Source organism: Podarcis pityusensis, assembly GCF_964106645.2.
Source record: "Podarcis pityusensis genome assembly, chromosome: W".
Lineage (NCBI taxonomy): Eukaryota > Metazoa > Chordata > Lepidosauria > Squamata > Lacertidae > Podarcis > Podarcis pityusensis.
Genome location: NC_138045.1, coordinates 6,276,583 through 6,294,087, shown reverse-complemented (window position 1 = coordinate 6,294,087; position 17,505 = coordinate 6,276,583). Strand labels below are relative to the sequence as shown.

Below are 17,505 nucleotides of genomic sequence, written 5' to 3'. Positions count from 1 at the left end.
CCACAGTAGGCGACTCACAGAGAGGCTACACCAGTTGCAGGGCCAGGCAGGACCTGAGGGTCAACAGAGGCAGCAGCTAGAAGCCGGTGAGTGCCAGCCAGGACCATCCAGTCGGACTCTAAAGAGAGAGTCAGGAGAGCTTGCTGGAGACCCCACAGAAGGGGCTCAGCAAGCACCAGCAGAGATGGCAGATTTCCAGTCTTCCCAAGTTGTAAATATTGGGGGAGGCATCCCTTTTGAACTTCTCTCAGAGAGCAACTGGCTGAGTTGGTCAATTAAAATGCAGCAGTTGTTAAGGAGAGATGGACTATGGGAATGTGTTGAAACTGAGGTTTTGAGGACTGACTCTGCTGAGAAAAAACGGCTAGATGAAAGGGCTCGTGCCCAAATTATGCTGTGTTTGAGCAACTCTCAGTTATTGCATGTAGCAAATGCCAGCATAGCGTTTGAGTGATGGAATTTATTAAGGGCAATGCATGTCAGAGAAACTGCTGGAACTATAATTTCTCTGACCAGAAGGCTGTTCAGGACTGTTATGAAAGAAGGTGAGAGTTTGGCAACTCATCTTCAAACGCTGAAATCTCTGTTTCTTCAACTACAGCAGAGAGGTGAGCATTATGATGAGACTGACCAAACCTACATTATCCTTTCAAGTTTGCCTGAAAGCTGGTTGCCTGTGATTAACAGCATGGAGAGTATGCCTCCCCGAGATCTGACCCTTGAGTAGGTGGTTGGAAGATTGACCGAAGAAGCAGAAAGAAGGTCAGATAGACAGGCTGAACCCCAAGAACGGAGGAGTTACAGCCGAGGGGGCCAGCAGCAGAATCTGCCAATGGAGCAACGCCAAGGTTTGGACTTGGCCATGGCGGTGAGGAGGTGCTATAGATGCAACCAAGCCGGGCATCTCCAACGTCAATGCAGGGCAAGACTTCCAGGAGACGACGTGGAGCAGAGACAGCAATCGACGCAGAAACATAAGCAGAAGGGGTTCTCTTCAGGGAAGAAGAACACGCGTTCTGCTCAGTTTGTGTCTGCATTTTCTCGAGAGGAGAGAAAGATACCTCGAGGAACATGGTTGCTGGACTCTGGGAGTAGCAGGATTATCTGCAACAGTCGGGAGGACTTTAAGACCCTGGAGAAGCCAGCCGATGGAAAAGACTCAATCTATCTTGCTGATGGTCGTAGAAGCAAGATTGATGGCCAGGGAACATGTTTCCTGCAGTGCTTGAACACTACTCTACCAGAGACTCTGTTTGTCAGCAGTTTGGACTATAGTTTGCTGTCTGTAAGCTGTTTGATTAATGCAGGGTATAGTGTTAACTTCACACAGGATGGTTGTCTGATAAAGAATGGAACTCGGGTATGTGGCCATGCAAAGTTGGAAAATGGGTTATATGTAATGCAGGACAAGCCTGTTAAAGCAGCCCAGGTGGTTCAGGAAAATTTGCCAGTTCATAAGGGGTGTGTACATGAACTGCACAGAAAACTGGGTCACGCCAATTTCCATGTGCTTTCAGAGATGCAAAAGGTGTGCAAGAACCTAAAAGTAAATAGCTGTAACTGTTTCCTAGATTGCAATGTATGTAAAATGGCCAAATCTAAGAGGAAGCCTGTGGCTTCTAAAAGTGACAGAGTATCTAAAGAGGTTTTAGAACTTGTCCATTGTGACGTGATAGGCCCTTTTCCACAGAAGACTGAAGGGGGCGCCAGATATGCTTTTCTGGTAATAGATGATAAATCACGTTTTAGTTGGCTGTTTTTGTTAAAGCAGAAATCTGAGTGTTTCTCCACATTCAGAGAATGGGTTGCCCAAGCTGAAAAGCTCTTCGCTCGGCCTGTTGTGCAGCTGCAAACAGATAGGGGCGGAGAATTTCTGAACAAACAATTTGGGGCATGGTTGCGATGTAAGGGGATCACTCATCGTTTGACTAACCCTTATAGCCCTGCTGAAAATGGTCTGTGTGAAAGACGTGGGGCTGTAATACAGTCAGTAAAGGACTGCCTGCTAGTGGATGCAGGATTGGGTCACAACCATAGGCTGTGGGGTGAGGCTTTTCTGACAGCGAACTTTTTGATTAATAGAACCTGGTCTAGCTCTATAAAAGATATTCCTTATCGTTTGTTGTTTGGGAAAGAACCAGAGTGGACAATGCTCCATAACTGGGGTGCTTGGGCACATGTAAATATCCCCAAAGCTCAGCGCCAGAAAGGGGGCGCTAGAGCGCAGAAACTGCGGTTTGTGGGATATCAGTCCTATGGCAAAGGGTGGCGTTTCAATTTATGCCCAGGACGCTTGGTTCTGTCACGAAGCGCAGACTTTGCTGACCAGGACAGATGGACTGCGATCCATGCCAACCCAGATTGCCTACTGCCCCTGCAGGTAAGAGAAGAGGCTTCTTCTACGCCATTGGCAACACAGGAGCAGGATGAGGAGGAGGCACAGATTTCCCCAAAGGATGTGGCAATAGATAATACTTCTCTAGAGGAAGAGGAAGAAGAGCCAGAGATAAGGGGGGGAGAAGAAGTACTTGTGCCTAGGCGCTCCCAGCGTTTAAACAAGGGTGTACCTCCTCAGCGTTTGACCCTAGGAGGAGTGAGAGTATGCAAAGTGAGTTGTGTGGAACCACAAAGTTATAATGAAATCTTAGACTTACCCCCTGGAGAACATGCTTTGTGGCAACAAGCCATGAAAGAAGAAATGGACTCTTTTAAACGTAACAAAGTGTTTGAGGTTATAATGCCGCCACCTGGTGGCAGAGTGGTGTCATGCAAGTGGGTTTACAAAAGAAAAACCCTTGCATCTGGGGAACCATGTTTTCGAGCCAGTTTAGTAGCCAGAGGGTTCACTCAAATTAAAGGGGAGAGTTATGATGAAGTGTTTTCTCCCACTGTAAAGAGTGAAACTTTTCGTTTAATGCTTTCCATTGCTGCTGTAAGACAACTAGCAGTGCACCATTTTGATGTTGATGCTGCATATCTGCATGCAAATTTAGACCATGAAGTGTTAATGAGACAACCCCCTGGTTTTTTGTTTTTTGTTTTTAAATAATTTTTATTAAAGTTTTAAACAACAAAGAAAGAAAAGAAAGACATACACAATACATATCTCAAAAAAAATAACAAAAACACACACAAAAAAAGCAAGATTCAACAATAATAAACAAAAAACATAACAATTAAAAAAACAATATCTCTTTTCCATTTCCGTTTTTTAGTTTACTTATTTTCTGGATAAAAAAAATCCTTCCAGTAGCACCTTTAAGACCAACTAAGTTAGTTCTTGGTATGAGCTTTCGTGTGCAAGCACACTTCTTCAGATACACAGAAGTCCAGATATTTTCTGGACTTCCTCATACCTCCCTCTTTTGTATTCCAATCCAAATTGTTTTTCCAGCAATTTCTTTTCCACTTTTTAATCCCAATCTTTAACTTTAATATAATATAATATTGAAATATATAGCTTCAACTTCTTTAAACCTGATCTTTAGTCTTAGTATAATATAACATTAAAATTTTCCCTCTTAATTGTCAAATTTCCATTTCTTTAAACATCTTTAATCCTAATCTTTAATCTTGGTCTATCATTAACTTTAACCTGTACAGCTGGAAACCGCTTATTTTCAGTCCAACATCACTCTAACATTCTTTAATCTTGCAATGTTTCTGAAGATAGTCTTTGAATTTCTTCCAATCTTCCTCCACCGACTCTTCTCCCTGGTCACGGATTCTACCAGTCATTTCCGCCAGTTCCATATAGTCCATCAGTTTCATCTGCCATTCCTCCAGCGTGGGAAGTTCTTGTGTCTTCCAATACTTTGCGATGAGTATTCTTGCTGCTGTTGTTGCATACATAAAGAAAGTTCTATCCTTTTTTAACACCATTTGGCCGACTATGCCCAGGAGAAAGGCCTCTGGTTTCTTAGGGAAGGTATACTTAAATACCTTTTTTAATTCATTATATATCATTTCCCAGAAAGCCTTACTCTTTTGGCACGTCCACCAAAGGTCAAAAAATGTACCTTCAGTTTCTTTACATTTCCAACATTTGTTATTGGGCAAGTGATAGATTTTTGCAAGCTTGACTGGGGTTATGTACCACCTGTATATCATTTTCATAATATTCTCTCTTAAGGCATTACATGCCGTAAATTTCATACCTGTGGTCCATAACTGTTCCCAGTCAGCAAACATAATATTATGTCCAATGTCCTGTGTCCATTTAATCATAGCCGATTTTACCGTTTCATCCTGAGTATTCCATTTCAGCAGCAAGTTATACATTCTTGACAAATTCTTAGTTTTGGGTTCTAACAGTTCTGTTTCTAATTTGGATCTTTCCACCTGGAAGCCAATTTTCTTGTCCAATTTAAATGCCTCCATTATCTGATAATAATGAAGCCAGTCTCGCACTTTGTTTTTTAATTTTCAAAGCTCTGCAATTTCAGTCTATCTCCGTCTTGTTCCAAAATTTCCCAATATTTCGGCCATTTGACCTCCATATTGACCTTTTTCAAGGCTTTCGCTTCCATTGGTGACAGCCACCTTGGAGTTTTATTTTCTAGCAAATCCTTATATCTTAGCCAAACATTAAATAGCGCTTTCCTGACAATGTGGTTTCTAAATGCTTTATGTGCTTTGACCTTATCATACCATAGATATGCATGCCATCCAAATACATTGTTAAAACCTTCCAAGTCCAAAATGTCAGTGTTTTCAAGAAGTAGCCATTCTTTCAACCAGCAAAAAGCTGCTGATTCATAGTAAAGTTTAAGGTCTGGCAGGGCAAATCCGCCTCTTTCCTTTGCATCCGTTAAAATTTTAAATTTTATTCTGGGCTTCTTGCCCTGCCAGACAAATTTAGAAATATCTTTCTGCCACCTCTTGAAACAATCCATTTTGTCGACAATCTGCAAAGTTTGAAACAAAAACAACATTCTAGGCAATACATTCATTTTTATCGCAGCAATACGGCCCAGCAGTGAAAGCTTCAAATTTGACCCAATTTCTAAGTCTTTTTTCACTTCCGACCAACATTTTTCATAATTATCTTTAAATAAATTCCCATTTTTTGCTGTCATGTTAATCCCAAGGTATTTAACTTTCTTAACCACTGTTAAACCTGTCTCATTCTGAAACCTCTCTCTTTCAAACGATGTTAAATTTTTCTCTAAAACCTTGGTTTTTGACTTGTTCAATTTAAATCCTGCCACTTGACCAAATTCCTGAATCAGTTCTAAAACTCTTTTAGTACTAGATTCTGGCTCCTGTAACGTCAATACTAAGTCATCTGCAAATGCTCTCAATTTGTACTGTTTAGTTCCGACCTGTATACCTTTAACCGACTGGTCCCTTCTAATCATATTCAGCAAAACCTCCAGGACCAAAATAAAGAGAAGTGGGGAAATAGGGCAACCTTGTCGTGTCCCTTTTTCAATTTTTAGTTCTTCCATCACAACATTATTTACAATTAGTTTAGCTTTTTGTTCTGAATAAATTGCACCTATACCATTCTCAAAGCCTTGGCCTACCCCCATACCCTGGAGATTCTTCTTCATAAAATTCCAAGAAATATTGTCAAAGGCTTTCTCTGCGTCTACAAATATCAAAACTGCTTTAGTGTTTATATTCACTTCTAATTTTTCCAAAATATCAATTATATTCCTCAAATTGTCAGACAAATGCCTTCCTGGGAGAAAGCCCGCTTGGTCTTTATGAATCTCTTCCATCAGCACTTTCTTAAATCTCTTAGCCAGAATATCTGCAAAAATTTTGTAATCCACATTCAGTAACGATATAGGGCGGTAGTTCTTAAGCTGTGTCTTTTGAGTCTCTGTTTTTGGTACAAGTGTAATATATGCTTCTTTCCACGACTCTGGTGCTCTTTTCCCCTCCATTATTTCGTTGCAGACCTCTTTCAAAGGTTGAATTAACCATTCTTTTAAAGATCTGTAGTATCTAGAGGTCAAGCCGTCTGGTCCTGGAGATTTACCCAGTTGCATATTTTGAATGGCACCTTCTATTTCCTGTTCAGTTATTCTATGATTCAAAATTAATTTGTTTTCTTGAGATATTTTTTGTAATCCATTTGTTTTCAAAAATTGGTCTAAGTCTGTTTCTTTCAGTGGCCCTTGAGTATATAATCGTTTAAAGTACCTCTGGAAACAGTTTCTAATCTCTGCAGGGTTCTGTATATTTCTTCCTTCCACTTCTAAGTTCGTGATTGTGTTTAGTTTTTGTCTCTTTTTCATTTGCCATGCCAGCAGTTTACCACATTTATTGGCCGACTCAAATGTCTTTTGTCTCATTTGTTTAATTTTCCATTCTATCTCCTGATTCATCATTTTCATATATTGTACTTGATGTAACTTTAACTCTCTCAGAATCTCTTGAGATTTTGGATTTACTCTCAATCTTTTTTCACTTTCCTTTATTTTGTCCATTATCTTGTCCTTCTTCTCATTTTGAATTCTTTTCCTTACTGCGTTCTGTTGTATTAAGAACCCTCTCATAACCGCTTTACTTGCGTCCCAGATTACTCTTTTCTCCACGTTAGTGCTCAAATTTATCTCAAAATAGTCTCTCAATGTTTTTTGGGCCTTCTTTAATACTTCTTCATCTCTAAATAAGGTGTCATTCATCTTCCATCTGAAGGAGCCAGTTGGTGTTAGTCTCATTTCCATCTTAACAGCATTGTGATCGGAGCAAATTTTCAGGCAGATTTCCACCTTTCTTGTCTTTGGTGCCATTCCTCTAGTTATCCAAATTTGGTCAATTCTTGTCCATGTCATTTTGGCTTCAGAAAAGAAAGTTCCCTCTTTGGCCATGGGGTTTTTTATTCTCCAAATGTCCACTAAGTCCAAGTTGTCTGTCATGTCAAAAAAGGTTTTCGGTAGTCTACCATCCTTAGTGACTACCTGTCTTTGTGCCTTGTCCATATATGTAGATACCACTCCATTCATATCGCCCATCAGAATCATGTTGTAATCCATATGGTCCATCAGGGTCTCGTGCAACTTCTTAAAAAATTCAGATTTCCCATCATTTGGTGCGTAAATTCCTACTATCAAAATTTTTTCTCCTTGTGTTTGAATTTCAATTGCCACAAATCTTCCTTGGTCATCTTTAAAAACAAATTTCGGTGATAATCTGTCCTTTGCATAAATCACAACCCCTCTTTTTTTAACTTTGTCCGATGAAATAAACTCCTGACCAAGTCTTTTATTTATCAACAATTTCCTGTGTAATCTTGTTATATGTGTTTCTTGTAGACAGATCAAATCCAATTGTTCCTTTTTTAATAAATGAAACACTGATTTCCTTTTCTGAGGGGAATTCAGGCCATGACAGTTCCAGGTTAGTAGTTGCAGGGCCATGATGTAATTATTTTAGTTCTCCTCCAACGGCACCTAGTGCCTGTTCCTGTTCCGTTGGTGGTATCACGTTTTTCAGGCGGTCTTTTAGTTCCAGAGATAGTCCTGGTGTTTCTAAAGCTTCTCTTACAGTTGTTCTTAACTCTCCTGTGACTTTCTTTTGTAGGTCTTCTCCGTGGTCTCTCCAAAATTTGTCTTGGTCGTCTTCCGATCTTATTTTCCTCTTCTTTCCTTTGTAACTAAAAGATAGGCCTTGAGGAAATTCCCACCTGAAATTAATCCTATTACTTTTCAGCAAAGTAACCAAGTCTTTATAGTTAGATCTGAGATCCAGAAGGTGTTTCGGAATGTCCTTAAATATCTCCACTCTTGTCTGATGTATTTCCAGTGTCTTCTGGAAATGCAAACCCAGGATCTTATCCCTCTCTTCTTTTGTTCGAAGAGTGATCAAACAGTCTCTCACCTTCTTTTCTCCTCTTTTTCCAAGTCTAAAGGAGTTCACTATTTTAAAACTGTCCTTTACCAATTCTGGATTCCAAAAGTCTAAAAATTCCTGCATAAGAAATTCTGCCATATTGTCCTTCTCCACTTCAGGTACCGATCTGACCCTTAGATTTACTTGTTTTTCTTTCAACTCAATCATAGACAGGGTTAACTTATGATCTTCCAATTGTTTATGTAACGGTGGTATTTTCTCTTGAACCTCTTTAACCTCTGTAACAGACGCTGTAGCAATTTCTTTAGCCTCCTCGGCGCCAAACATGCCCGCTGGGTCCCAGGTTCACAGGCTTCCCCCGCCTGTGATTTCTAGGGTCCCCCGCTACGCCGAAGCAGGATCCGACCCTGTTTTCCGCAGAGCGATTTCCTCCTGACCGAGGAAATCCGCCATTAACCGATGGCGCCACCTCCAGAAGTCCTCCTCTGCCTCTTCTAAATCCAGCTTGCACTTCTGGGAGTTCTCGGTCCACATACTGCTTGAGCCTTCCTTGTAGAATTTTAAGCATAACCTTGCTAGCGTGTGAAATGAGTGAAATTGTGCGGTAGTTGGAGCATTCTTTGGCACTGCCCTTCTTTGGAATTGGGATGTAGACTGATCTTCTCCAATCCTCTGGCCACTGCTGAGTTTTCCTAATTTGCTGGCATATTGAGTGTAGCACCTTAACAGCATCATCTTTTAAAATTTTAAATAGTTCAGCTGGAATACCATCACTTCCACTGGCCTTGTTATTTGCAGTGCTTTCTAAGGCCCATTTGACTTCACTCTCCAGGATGTCTGGCTCAAGGTCAGCAGCCACACTACCTGGGGTGTACGAGCCATCCATATCTTTCTGGCATAATTCTTCTGTGTATTCTTACCACCTCTTCTTGATGTCTTCTGCTTCTGTTAGGTCCTTACCACTTTTGTCCTTTATTATGGTAATGTTTGTATGAAATGTTCCTTTCATATTTCCGATTTTCTTGAACAGATCTCTGGTTCTTCCCATTCTGTTGTTTTCCTCTATTTCTTTGCATTGCTCGTTTAAGAAGGCCTTCTTGTCTCTCCTTGCTATTCTTTGGAAATCTGCATTCAATTTCCTGTATCTTTCACTATCTCCCTCCCATTTCGCTTGCTTTCTCTCCCCTGCTATTTGTAAGGCCTCGTTGGACAGCCACTTTGCTTTCTTGCGTTTTTTTTTTTCATTGGGATGGTTTTAGTTGCTGCCTCCTGTATAATGTTGCGAGCCTCCATCCATAGTTCTTCAGGCACTCTGTCCAGCAAATCTAAATCCTTAAAGCTGTTCCTCACTTCCACTGTGTATTCATAAGGGATTTGGTTTAGATTGTATCTTACCGGCCCAGTGGTTTTACCTACTTTCTTCAGTTTAAGCTTGAATTTTGCTATAAGAAGCTGATGATCTGAGCCACAATCAGCTCCAGGTCTTGTTTTTGCTGACTGTATAGAGCTTCTCCATCTTTGCCTGCAGAGAATATAATCAATCTGATTTCGATGTTGCCCATCTGGTGATGTCCATGTGTAGAGTCGTCTCTTGTTTTGTTGGAAAAGCGTGTTTGTGATGACCAGCTTGTTCTCTTGACAGAACTCTATTAGCCTTTGCCCTGCTTCATTTTGATCTCCAAAAGAGATCAAAATGAAGCAGACTGACCAGCTAGCTGAATCCAATTATATTGCTATGGGGTGGGGGGAAACCTCTAACATTTTACTTTTCGATACTTGTACTTCCAGAGTGAATTGAATGGGTGTGGGGGGGGGGTGGACGAGCGGAGGAAAGAAATGCTAACTTGTCCGTGGCTGGGGGCGCAATCTAGACAGTTCTGCCGGGGCGCAAGATCACCTAACTACTGCTCTGCGCCTCTGGACCAGGGGTGGATGGTGCTCATTGGGACTGGGAGGGTGGAAGGCAAGGAGGCCAACAGTAGGTGGCGCCAGAGCCAAGGAGTGGCAGAGCAAATGCGTTCTGTATCTGAGATGGAGTGGGAAGGGGCTGGCGGCCACCACAGCCATCCCCTGTCTGCCCTCATGGAGCGGCCAGAATCCACTGGGCAAATGCTCATCTTGCCAGAGTCTGGGTCTTCTGCTGTTGCTCTCTCAGAAACCATGCCCAGGTGGGATGTTTCGTTTTTCGCAGCTGCTTCATCCCTGAGGAAGTTGGAGGTGATGCAACTCCTGCATCTCTGACATGGGAAGGTTTGGGAGTATAACAAATTCCACCCTTCTTCCTTGGCTCCCTGGAAAGAAGGCATCTTGACATTTTGAGCGCATTTCACAGGCCAGGAGCCAAGCACCCCTTCCTGTGGGGGAGAAGAGGCCCAGAAAAGATGAGCCCTTCCCAGCCCAAAGGCGTTCCCCTGAGATTCAGCTTCCGGGCTATGGCTAACCAGGTTAGGAGCAGGAATATTGGGAGCGGGAAGGAACTGATGTCATCTGCCAGAGCAGCTGGCTAATTGACGGGAATGAGGTGATAACAAGGCTTTCAAATCTGAACTCTTGTTTGCGGCTGATTAGCATAGAGGGAGGTGGAGAACAAGGGCAATTGGAAGCAGACTCTGGGTAGTTGGTTCCTTCTCTTTGTTCAGGTTCCTACGTCACACCAGCAGTTGAAATGGCAACACTCCTTTGCAAGATTGTCTGCCTTTTAAATTGTTATGGAAAACCAATAAAATGATAAGTTGCCCCTGCCAAAGGGTTGCATGACATCTGGCTGAAGACTTTTTGTGCTAAAAGTTGAAGCTATGCTGGGGTATGTGTGGGTGTGGGTGTGTCTCTCCGTCCATGTGGCCACTGTGTATTCAACATTCCACCCCCTCCAAAGCATCCTAAGAACCTTAGTTTTCCTTTCAGAGTGCCACGATTCCCAGCACCCTTAACAAACCATTGTTCCCAGGACTTTTTGGGTGTGGGTGGGAGGAGAGGTGCTTTCCATGTGCGGTGTGCAGGCATCTCCCAGCACATGTGTGTGGGGATTCAAGACTAACTCTTATGCTTTTCTTCCTTAGACCAGCTTGACGTTGAAAAAGAGGTTCTCTGGGTTGAGGAACACACGCCATTTCACAGCGAAGCAGAACACGGGCCGAATGGTCACTCTGTCATTGGATTTGGTGAAGTCAGACTGGCTTTGCAAAGGAACTTGCCTCTGAAGCCAGTTGGTTGCCTGCCTCTGGCTGGCTGGTGGCTTGGCACCACCAAAACACAAAGAGACAGCCCCATGCAACCTCACACCCAAAGATTTCTGCCCATGCTTCAGACATGCAGCCCTAAGAGCAGCTCTGACTCCGACTCTAGGCCCCTCTGCCCCAGTCTTCCTCCTGATGTAGGCTACAGGATCTGGGAAGTCTGATCCAGCTTTGAGGTGTGGTTCCATATGGCCATTCGTACTGTTCTGCTTTTGCCAGAGAGCCACGTGGTAAGGAAGATCTCCAAGCACGCTTCCTAGGGGGTCCTCTTTAATCCTCAGGTGTGCCCACAAAGGCATGATCCAGCACCCTCATGCCACAGCTGCCTCTAAAGTGACCCTCCCTCCAGTAAGAGGCGTGCCTCACAGCTGAGTGCCTGATTGTTTGTGTAGGGTGGGGGCAGGGAATCTTGTGGGCTCCCAGATATTTCCAGATCCAATGGCCTTCTGCCTCAGCCAGCATGGCCGACAGTCAGGGTTGATGGAATCCAACAACATCTAGAGGGCCACAGAATTCCCCATCCCTGGTCTAGTGAATTTGAGGTTCTTGGTTTCTCTCCCTCTGCCCCCTTTTGCCTGGAAAAGCACTTTGGCAGATTCCTTTGGAGGATTTGGGTGTGACAAGCTGTAGCAGCGCACTGAATAAAACAACTCTGAGAAGCTGAAACACCGGGCTGTTTTCTTTTCTAATAAAAATATTCACTGTGCAGTTCACAGGCACAAAACACAATGTTGATATTGTCCAGGAAATGGGTTTTCAGTTGGAGGGCATGGGTTGCGTGAGAGCATGTTGTGCGGGATAACCAGTCTCATATAACCAACATGCTTCAGTCTAATTAGTGCATGAAGGGGTTAACACCATAGAGTAAGCTGTCCTGCCATCTTAGCCATGTCTCTTCCCCTTACCTTGGGAGTGAGTTCTGATCTATTCTGGTATTCACTTTTTCAGCGTTTAATGTACTGTAGGTTTTTCCTGATTTTATGGTTTTATCTTTTTGTAAACGGCTTTGATGTTTCTTAGCATCTGGTAGTGTATAAATTTTATGAAATAAATAATTTTGAACAAATAAATAAATAAATGCGAAGATGTAAAACCACAACCTCCGAAATGAAAGCTACTGTGCCTCCAGACGGATGTTTTTGCCTGGAGGGGGGCCGTATTCTGCATTGTGCTATCGATGCAATAATAGTGCAGCTTTCTTTTTTTATAAAAAAAATAATAATGTTTATTAAGAGTTTAGAAATTACAGAAAGAAGAAAAAAAGTTAAACAAAGCAAAACAATACAATACATATAAAACAGAAAACACTACTTATCTTAACAAAACAAAAACAAAAACAATTAAAAACGCATCCAATATTTCCATATCTTATCTTTCATTTACTTGTTTCGACGACCTCCTCACACTTCCCTTTTTTGTATTCTAGTTCAGTTAGCTATTTCAGCAAATCCTTTCCATCTTTCTCAGTTTTTGTCCCATAATTTATCTTAACACTATCTAACCTTATTTTTTTCCCCTTTAGCCCATTAACAGTCTATTTTTACTTAATTCTTTATAACATTTCTGCTAAATGTTATATATATAAACTTCATTCCAGCATCCTTCTAACATTCATTAATTTTTACAATTTTTTTCATTAAATTCTCTCTTAAGGCATTACATGCCGTAAACGTCATACCTGTGGTCCATAACTGTTCCCAGTCAGCCATCATGATATTGTGTCCAACATCTTGTGCCCATTTAATCATAGATGATTTCACCGTTTCATCCTGAGTGTTCCATTTCAACAGCAAGTTATACATTTTTGATAAATTCTTAATTTTGGGGTCTAACAATTCTGTTTCCAATTTTGATTTTTCCACCTGGAAGCCAAGTTTTTTATCCAAATTATATGCCTCCATTATTTGGTAATAATGGAGCCAGTCTCGCACTTTGTTTTTTAATTTTTCAAAGCTCTGCAGTTTTATTCTGTCTCCCTCTTGTTCCAAAATTTCCCAATATTTCGGCCATTTGGCCTCCATATTGAGTTTTTTCTGAGCCTTCGCTTCCATTGGTGACAACCATCTTGGGGTTTTATTTTCTAACAAGTCCTTATATCTTATCCAGACATTAAACAATGCTTTTCTAACAATATGGTTTTTAAACGCTTTATGTGCTTTAACCTTGTCATACCACAAATATGCATGCCAACCAAATACATTGTTAAAACCTTCTAAGTCCAGCATATCAGTGTTTTCAAGAAGCAGCCACTCTCTCAGCCAGCAAAAAGCGGCTGATTCATAATAAAGTTTAAGGTCTGGCAGGGCAAATCCACCTCTTTCTTTAGCATCAGTTAATATCTTAAATTTTATTTGAGGCTTCTTGCCCTGCCAGACGAATCTAGAGATATCTCTCTGCCATTTCTTGAAACAATCCATTTTGTCCAAGATTTGCAATGTTTGGAACAAAAACAGCATCCTTGGCAATACGTTCATTTTTATCACAGCAATTCGGCCTAACAGTGATAACTTCAAATTTGACCATATTTCTAAGTCCTTTTAATAGTGCAGCTTTCTAATGGACTGTCCACGCAAACATCATTCTGCTTTCTCAGTTGCTCTGCAATGCTTCGCCAGGGTTACCACATCATGGCCAGCTGGGGGTGCGCTCCTGTGTTGTAGCTCAGCAAAAGCAGGACAAAATTCCTCTAGTACGGCTCACAGTGAGGGCTGCTGAGAGTTGGGAGAGATCTCGGAGGCCAAAGAGTTTGCTTTTCTGCTCAGTACAGGGGATCTTGCCAGCTCTTCACCCCTGACTGGCCGAAGATGCCCATCTCTCATCCAGGCAGCTCCACAGCGTGCCTGGATGATGACTCAGATGGAGCTGGACACACCATTCCTGAAGGATGCAATAATCTTGCAATTGTGGTGGACCAACTACATGCCAACAGGATGTCGGACTGAATGGGCCTTGGCCTGACCCAGCAAGGCTCTTCAAATGCGCTTATGTTCCCCTGACTTTGGGGACGCCTTGCAGGAGTCTCACCCGTCTCATGGCTATTCTTCTAGTGTGGACCAGTTCGACAAGCTCTCCCCCAAAAGCAGGTGCACCATCCAGAACATGCTGGCGCTGTACCTGAAGAAGAAAGCGAACACAGACCAGGAGGCAGGGACTTCTAGGGGAAGCGAGGCCTTCATGCGGGAAGCCTTGACTCCTCACGTGCTCCCCGGGATCAGCTTCGACCCCACCACCCAGTCTTCTGCTGGTGTCACTCTTCCCCCTGGCCTAGAACAGGAGGCTCCTTCCCAACACGCAGAATGCCTTGCACATGATCGATGGGCCTGTGCTCACTGTGACACAGGCAGGGCCGGATTTATGTATAGGCTAAGTAGGCTGAAGCCTAGGGCCTCTAGATCTAGGGGGCCTCGCCAGCCTGCCCGCTCCCCAGCGCCACAGACAGTCTTCCCTCTCCCCAAATTGCAAACCCAAGACTTCATGCAGGGCATTTCTCCCCCATTTCAAGGACATTTTGCTTCAAAAGGAAAGGTGGACTTGGAGAAGGCAAGCAAAATGCGAGGGAGATAGTGAAAGATACAGGAAATTGAATGCAGATTTCAAAAAAATAGCAAGGAGAGACAAGAGAGCCTTCTTACACGAGCAATGCAAAGAAATAGAGGAAAACAACAGAATGGGAAGAACCAGAGATCTGTTCAAGAAAACTGGAGCTATGAAAGGAACATTTCATACAAAGAGTACCATAATAAAGGACAAAGGTGGAAAGGACCTAACAGAAGCAGAAGACGTCAAGAAGAGGTGGCAAGTATACACAGAGGAATTATACCAGAAAGATATGGATGTCTCATACACCCCAGGTAGTGTGGTTGCTGACCTTGAGCCTGACATCCTGGAGAGCAAAGTCAAATGGGCCTTAGAAAGCACTGCTAATAACAAGGCCAGTGGAAGTGATGATATTCCAGCTGAACTATTAAATTTTGTTAAAGATGATGCTGTTAAGGTGCTACACTCAATATGCCAGCAAGTTTGGAAAACTCAGCAGTGGCCAGAGGATTGGAGAAGACCAGTCTACCTCCTTTAGAGGAAAAGGCCTTGAGGGGAGGACCTGTTGCCTTCACAATCCTTCCTAACGTGCATAAGCTGAGAGGCAATTGTCCGGCAAATGTGGTGCTGTGAGGAGGCAGGAAGATTTTCCTGCAGTTAAGTATTTTCTAAGTTCCTTTCCCGAAACTTCCCCAAACGGTTCTGAAGCCTCTCTAACCTCAGAAGTCTTTTCCTCTCTCAGGAATTCTGGGATTCGAGGATAACTTCATGGAGAAGGAAAGAAACCTGCAGAATCAGCAAATGAGTGCCCGCCGGGAGCCTCCACCCCCACCGCTGCCACCAAGCAGGCTGTAAGCAAGCCCACCACCTGTCCTCTTGACCCGTGCCCGTCTTGGCTGATTAGAGCGTGTCCAGACGAGGTGCGGGCCCCCCTGGGGGATATCATCAATTTGTCCCTTGGCACCGGGACATTCCCAGGGGAACTGAAGGAGGCAGTGGTGTGCCCGCTCTTAAAGAAAACATCATTAGATCCCTTAGATCTATCCAATTACCACCCGGTTTCGAATCTTCCATTCCTGGGTAAGGTGATTGAGAGAGCGGTTGCTGAACTGCTTGGTAGGTTTCTGGATGAAATATCGGCTCTGGATCCATTCCAGTCCGGCTTCCGCGCTGCTCATGGGACCGAGACGGCTCTGGTCGCCCTAACAGATGATCTCTGCAGGCAGCTGGATCGAGGCGGGTCGGGGCTGCTGATTCTTCTAGACCTGTCAGCAGCCTTCGACATGGTCGATCACAAACTCCTGGACCACCGCCTTGCCGACGTGGGGATCCAGGGCACAGTCCTTCAATGGCTGCGCTCATTTCTCTCTGGTCGGGGACAGAGGGTGGCGCTTGGGGGGGAATTGTCATCGCGCCACTCCTTGGTGTGTGGAGTGCCTCAGGGTGCAATACTCTCCCCGATGCTTTTTAACATCTTTATGTGCCCCCTCGCCCAGCTTGTCCGGAGTTTTGGGCTGGGTTGCCATCAGTATGCCGATGACACCCAACTCTATCTGTTGATGGATGGCCATCCTGACTCGGCCCCAGACACACTGACCAGATGTTTGGAAGCTGTGGCTGGATGGTTACGTGGAAGCCGGTTGAAGTTAAATCCTTCAAAGACAGAGGTCCTCTGGCTGGGACGGGACGATATGGGATTGGGGGGGGCAACTCCCATCTCTTGCGGGGGTGCAATTAGTGTTGGTATCTTCGGCTCACAGGCAGAGGTACCTGGCCTCCCCCGAGGCAATTGAGCGAGATACTGTGTTTACCATCCGTCTGCGATCCCGGCAGGCTAGGTAAACAAACCTGGCGATTCTTCTCATTAGTCGTGAGAAGAACACACCCTCTGCTTCTCTGCTTCTCTCTCCCTCCCTGCATTCTCCCAGGGAGGAGAAATGAGACAGACAGGAGTCCTTTTTACATGTTTTATTCCTGTCACTCAACAGTACATAGAAATGCAACTGCTCCCTTCAGACTCCATCAGAAGAGACACACACTCCTCCCCTGTACTTCCAGTACAGATCAGATGACACACTGAGCTAACATCCGGTGCTCAGTACAGAGAATAGGCTCCACCTTTTCTCCAACAGTACATCTGCAAACCATAACATCCTGTTTTGCATTCCAGACATCTGGAGCTGGCTTTTGCCTTGGTGCTTTTTCCCAACAATTAGTGCCAGCACCGTCCGTTAAGAGTTTGGGTGTAATCTTCGATACCTCCCTCTCTATGGAGGCGCAGATTACAGCTATAACAAAGGCGGCATTTTTTCATCTCTGCCAAGCTAAGCAGTTGGCTCCTTACCTCTCTCGCCCTGACCTAGCCACTGTGATCCACGCGACGGTCACCTCCAGACTGGATTATTGTAACTCGCTCTACGTGGGGCTGCCCTTGAGACTGACCCAGAAACTCCAGCGGGTGCAGAATGCCGCGGCGAGACTCCTTATGGGGTCTTCGCTGCGAGATCACATTCATCCGGTACTATACCAGCTGCACTGGCTCCTGGTGGAGTACAGGATCAGGTTTAAGGTGCTGGTTTTAACCTTTAAAGCCCTATACCCTCGTACCTACGAGACCGCCTCTCCTGGTATGCCCCACAGAGGAACCTACGGTCTGCAAATAAAAACATCCTGAAGGTCCCAGGCCTCAGAGAGGTTAGGCTGGCCCCAACTAGAGCCAGGGCTTTCTCGGCTGCAGCTCCAATCTGGTGGAACGCTCTGTCACAAGAGACTAGGGCCCTGCGGGACCTGACATCTTTCCGCAAGGCCTGCAAGACAGAGCTGTTCCACCAGGCCTTTGGTCAGGGCGCAGCCTGACTCCCTCCTCTGGCAACCTGCACAGAATTTTGCTTAACGGTTGCCATTAATTTGATTTTAATTAATTTTT

At 44.0% G+C, this 17,505-nt stretch overlaps 1 protein-coding gene and 1 pseudogene across 2 annotated transcripts in view; one reads left to right on the top strand and one right to left on the bottom strand.

The window, feature by feature from the left end:
- Positions 1–8,259, bottom strand: part of LOC308467677 (inositol polyphosphate 5-phosphatase OCRL-like) — a 304,985-nt pseudogene extending 296,726 nt beyond the window's left edge. The window contains exon 1 of the transcript in view: positions 8,244–8,259. The product of the transcript in view is annotated as an inositol polyphosphate 5-phosphatase OCRL-like (transcript). The remainder of the gene's footprint in view (positions 1–8,243) is intronic.
- Positions 8,260–14,216: 5,957 nt separating this feature from the next.
- Positions 14,217–17,505, top strand: part of LOC308467675 (inositol polyphosphate 5-phosphatase OCRL-like) — a gene marked incomplete at both ends in the record, with an annotated part of 166,778 nt that continues 163,489 nt past the window's right edge. The window contains 2 exon segments of the mRNA XM_080989394.1: positions 14,217–14,382; positions 15,322–15,430. Coding sequence (XP_080845520.1) covers positions 14,217–14,382; positions 15,322–15,430 — 275 coding nt within the window.